At 58.0% G+C, this 4812-nt stretch overlaps 2 protein-coding genes across 7 annotated transcripts in view; one reads left to right on the top strand and one right to left on the bottom strand.

Moving 5' to 3' along the window:
• LOC102240066 (chromosome unknown open reading frame, human C6orf25) overlaps positions 1-2141 on the top strand; it is a 4985-nt gene extending 2844 nt beyond the window's left edge. For 2 of the 6 annotated variants that reach the window (XM_014534471.1, XM_014534470.1), the window contains exons 3-7: positions 292-642; positions 783-873; positions 1185-1225; positions 1361-1440; positions 1566-2141. In XM_014534471.1, the coding sequence (XP_014389957.1) occupies positions 292-642; positions 783-873; positions 1185-1225; positions 1361-1440; positions 1566-1670 (668 nt within the window). In that variant the 3' untranslated portion in view covers positions 1671-2141. Of the gene's footprint in view, positions 1-47; positions 144-291; positions 643-782; positions 874-1184; positions 1226-1341; positions 1441-1565 lie in introns of all 6 variants that reach the window. The other 4 variants (XM_014534473.1, XM_014534475.1, XM_014534472.1 and 1 more) reach the window with 4 other exon arrangements.
• A 1560-nt stretch (positions 2142-3701) lies between these two features.
• Positions 3702-4812, bottom strand: part of DDAH2 (dimethylarginine dimethylaminohydrolase 2) — a 3227-nt gene continuing 2116 nt past the window's right edge. Inside the window, exons 5-6 of the mRNA XM_005859858.2 lie at positions 4195-4414; positions 3702-4015 (exon numbers count right to left, since the gene is read on the bottom strand). Of these exons, the coding sequence (XP_005859920.1) occupies positions 3899-4015; positions 4195-4414 (337 nt within the window). The 3' untranslated portion in view covers positions 3702-3898. The remainder of the gene's footprint in view (positions 4016-4194; positions 4415-4812) is intronic.

Below are 4812 nucleotides of genomic sequence, written 5' to 3'. Positions count from 1 at the left end.
GGTCTCCTCCGCTGATTCACTCGCCTCCTCTCCCCACCACATCCCAGCCATGGCCCTGGTTCTGCAGCTACTGCTGCTGCTGCTGTGGAGGGCTCAGGGGGACCCCGGGGGCAAGCTGTCCCTGGGGAATCAGCATGAGCGAGGCAAGTCTGAGGCCGGGGCGGGGGCGACTGCGGAGCGGGATGTGTGTGGGAAGACCCAGGACGGTGGGAGAGGGGAGGGAGGGGAGGGGAGGGGGAGTCTCCTCGCCTGTGGACTTGCCCTAACCACCCCCGCCTCTGCCTTCCCTAGTTTCCTTGGACGGCCGTCCCGGGGACCGGGTGAATCTCTCCTGCGTAGGGGTCTCCCAGCCCATCCGCTGGGTCTGGGCGCCTAGCTTCCCGGCCTGCAAGGGCCTGCCCAAAGGACGCCGCCGGATCCTGGGGGCGTCTTCGAGCGGGACCCCCACCGTGTCTCCTGCCCAGCCCTTTGCCGGCCGCCTACGAGTCCTGGACCACCCTGGTATCCGGCGGCTAGAGCTGCTTCTGAGCGCAGGAGACTCGGGCACCTTCATCTGCAAGGGCCGCCACGAGGACGAGAGCCACACGGTGCTCCACGTGCTGGGGGACGCGGCCGACTGCAGGGGGTCCGGGCCCAGCCTGGGTAGGTCGAAGCCCCCGCGCGCAGGGGGACTTCAAGCGGACACCTCCCGACGGGGAGAGGAGCCTTGGTTGGGATTCCTGAGAGGGAGAGCTAGCTGTGTGCCCTCGAACCGCTGCCCACGCCCTTCCCCGCTCCCCCAGGGTCCGTGTATCCGCAGCTCCTGATCCTCTTGCTGGGCGCCGGGCTGGTGCTGGGACTAGGAGCGTTGGGTGCGGTCTGGTGGCAGCGCAGGTGAGCTCGAGGGGCGCGGCCAGAGGCGGGCGGGTTTCCGAAGACAAAAGCTAGATCTGGAGCCTTGGGGTGTGGTTCGGTTTGGAGAACGGGGTGAGGCCACCGGCTGGTGGGTGGAGCCCTGGCTGGGGAAGCTCGGCTGAGGCCGATCCGAGCGGGGAGGGAACCGCCCGTGGGGTGGAGCCTGCGTCCTCCTGCCGACCGAACCTGCAAGTCGCAGGGTGGTGGTGGGCGCGGCCCGGAGCCGCCGAGAACCAGAGAGACAACACTGGTGGCTCTTAAAGGCGATGATTGTTCCACATCCCTGACAGGCGCTCGCCCCCACGCCCGCCGCGGCCACTCCCCAGACCTGGTGAGCCTAACCCCACCCCTTTTCCTTTTCCTACCCGCACATCCCGACCCCGCAATTCCCGAGTCTGAGCCCTTGCAGGGAGCAGACAAGTTGGTCACCTTCTCTCAATCCTTCAGCTCTGTCCCCCTCACATAGTCCCACGAGTGAAAGCCGAGCCCCAGAGACCAGCAAAGGCCGCGGAGCCCAAGACTGCGGGGGACCTGGACCAGGAGTCGGTGAGGGCTTGGGGATGGGAGGGGCCCCGGCCAGGATCCCTGAGAAAATTGGACCGAGAGAGACAGAGGCCTGGATTACTAAGGAACCAGACTTCCGAGACACTGCCCTCCTCCCCACCTTGCAGAGCCTGCTCTACGCAGACCTGGATCGTGTGGCCCTCAGCCAGCCCTGCCGGCTGCCCCCGGTGGTCCCTGCTGACTCCTCCACCATCTATGCGGTTGTCGTTTGAAGGAAAGCCCTTACTCCAAACTTCACAAGCTGGGGGCTCCAGCTCTCCAGAACTACCCTCTCCCTCTTCGACTCTCCCCGGGAAATGAAGGCACCATAGGATAGAAATGAGCACTAGACTGGGAGTCAGGAGACCTGGCTTCCAGGCTGTCTCTGCCACTGATCTTGCTCCTTCAGCTACCCCGCCTCCTATACCCTCCATGTCTCCTCTACCACTGGTGCCCTCTCTAAAGCTCACCGAGACCTGTTTCCCATCTCAGCCCTCCAAGAGAGTCGCTCCATCTCTTCCCTCCCTTCCAGTCAAGCTCCTTGAACCAGGGGTTACACCTGTCTCCTCCATGTTCTTCTGCACGCTGCTCCCATGAGGCTGCCGGTGAGGTGCTAATGGCCACGCCCAGCAGACGTTCTTTAGCATTCATCTGGCTTGGCTTTTGATTACTCCCTTCTTTAAACTGTTTTTCTCTCTTTTTTTAAAAAAAATATATTTTATTGATTTTTTTACAGAGAGGAAGGAAGAGGGAGAGAGAACTAGAAACATCGATCAGCTGCCTCCTGCACACTCCCTACTGGGGATGTGCTCGCAACCAAGGTACATGCCCTTGACCGGAATCGAACCTCGGACCCTTCAGTTCGCAGGCTGACGCTCTATCCACTGAGCCAAACCGGTTAGGGCAAAGCTGTTTTTCATTAATGCTGATGTCTTCCTTCTGGACTCCTCTTCCTTTCTCCCTACCGCCACGGTATTCCCCACCATTCTAGGTCTGTCCCTTTATCTTCCTCTTCTGGGAAGTTATCCACAGTGGCCTCAGCCCTCACCTTGGCAAATGACACCCAGAACTCTCCAGCTCAGATGCCAGCTGAGGGATTTCCAAACTGTCCCTCAGACATCCCTGTCTATCTGGCCCTACACATTGTCATACAGCATGTCCAAAACTCATCGTCATCTCCAAACCTCTCACTCAATCCTCCTCTGTATTCCCTCTTGATCAACCCTCTTGCCCAGGCCAGAAACTGAGTCATGCAGCGTCCTTCCTGTCCCACAATGAACCAAGTCCTTCTGTTCTATTTTAACATCACTGTCAAATCCACACCCTTCTGCATGCCCAGCACTGCCACCCGAATGTATGCTCCTCATTTCCTGGATTACCCAGAAACCCACCTCATCCTTTTTCCCTTGCCCTCCTCCCTGAAGGCAGGTAGATCCTTCCCAAATACTAACTTACTTCTGACAGCCTGTATTTCATATCTGTAGTATTTCCTTCCTTAAGCGTCAGCCCTGGGCCCAGGGGCCTTGGCTTTGGGTACACGGAACTGCAGCACTCTGTCTACTCGCTAGGCTTATGTCTGTCACATCACATACACACACCAGCCTTGGAGAAATCGCCCGCAGGCCCCAAGTGCTGTATGCCTTTGTCCGGTGCAAAGATGCCTTCTTCATGGATTACACTTTTCCTTCCTCTCCACTACCTGCCTGGCTAGTTCTTACTCATCCTCAGGACTCAGTTCAAGTGCAGCCTTCCGGAAGCCGTTCCCGATCCCTTGCCACCCTGCATACATTTTGATGCCCTGGGAGTCCCCTTGTTTCTCTCATAGCAACAGTCTCCTGTGACTTGTTCCATCACAACCTGTCTTTCTGTTTGAAAACAATGTTCAAGAATTGTGAGTTCCCTGATATCAGGAGATGGCCCTTTTCATAGCACTGCTAAGCCTCAGTAAATGAGTGAACAAAAATGAGTATTTCTGCAAGTGTTATTTCTTCCTATCAACAACGATGGGTGGGTTAGTAATCTGCCAATCTCTGAGTCATCTGAGCTTTAGATAAATTCAGCAAGTAATCCACCCATGCTCTCTCTCCTCTGCCCTGTACATGCTTGCACCCGAGCACCTATGACACAGGGCTGGGCAATGAGTCAGCGAGTGCCTAATGAGGGTTTGAGGAATGAAAGAGGCCTCCTTCCCTCACTATCCCCAACCTCAGGTTTCAACCCTGCCCCTGTCCCTCTGCCCCAGTAAAACAGCAGCCACAGCCCAGTCGGAAAGGTCAGTTCTATTTTATTAGTTCTGGGAGAGAAGACTCACCCAATGATCTCTCTCCTTTTCCCCACACTATGCCCCCCCCTACCTTGGGACCCTGTTCCCACTATTCACCATCCTTTGTCTAATCCTCCTTCCCCTTCTACTCCCTATACTGCCCTATCCCTGACCAGCCAAGACCCCAAGGCCAGGCCCTCAACTGTGGGGGCGTGTGCTGAGCACCAGGCAGAGGGAGCTGAGCCCAGCACCTGCCTTCTCCAGTTCAGAGCAGGACACAGGGACCAGGGTGACATCAGAGAGCTTCTGCAGTGCCTGCAGGGAGGACATGGGATGGGGAGATGGGAGTGAGACAACCACACACCCCTTGCAGCCAGATCAGAACGGTCCCACTCAGGCTTCCAGGTAAGGACTCCCTCCCTCCTCCTCCTACGAAGGCCTGAGATGCCTTTCTCTGGTGGTTGTTGGTGGAGCTTCTGCCCTCCCCGCCTCACCTCCTGGCTGTTGGGCAGGTCCCCCCCTCCACGGTGCAGGAGGAAAGGGGGCACACCAGGCAACCCAGGACGCAGAAAGAGACAGTCAGCGGCTGCATCATCTGGGAGGGTCAGGGAGGCGTAGGGGTGGTCCGTCAGCACCGCCATGGCCTGGTGTAGAGGAAAGAGGCAGCATTCAAGTCTCAGAGCCTCTGCACCCGGGCCTGGCTGCCCTCCCAGGCTGAGTGCTGGGGACTGTTAGTTGGTGAAATAATCAGGACACAGCACATACTGGGAGTCACTCTTCTAAGCGCTTGAGTTACCTGTGCTAATTTCCACCACAGATTCGCATGCAGTTCTTCCACCTGCAATCTCTTGGCCCCATCTCCCCTTCTCCGGCCCCCACCTATCGGCCCCAACCACCCTTCAAATCACAGCTCAGATGCCCCCTCTGGCGATTTTTGGGAGACCGTGTAAATGTAAATCGACTCTGTTCCCTGATCTCCCATCGCCCTGCCCAGTTATACCTCCTTGTTTTCTCGCGTGTTTTCACAGATGAACTGCGCCCTGAGGGCAGGGGCTGGGGCTCATTTTCGGAGCCCCCCCCTCCACCCCGGCCCATAGCCACGCCCATGTCCC

Source organism: Myotis brandtii, unplaced genomic scaffold (genome assembly GCF_000412655.1).
Source record: "Myotis brandtii unplaced genomic scaffold, ASM41265v1 scaffold130, whole genome shotgun sequence".
Taxonomy (NCBI): domain Eukaryota; kingdom Metazoa; phylum Chordata; class Mammalia; order Chiroptera; family Vespertilionidae; genus Myotis; species Myotis brandtii.
This window is presented reverse-complemented; position numbering and strand designations above follow the sequence as displayed.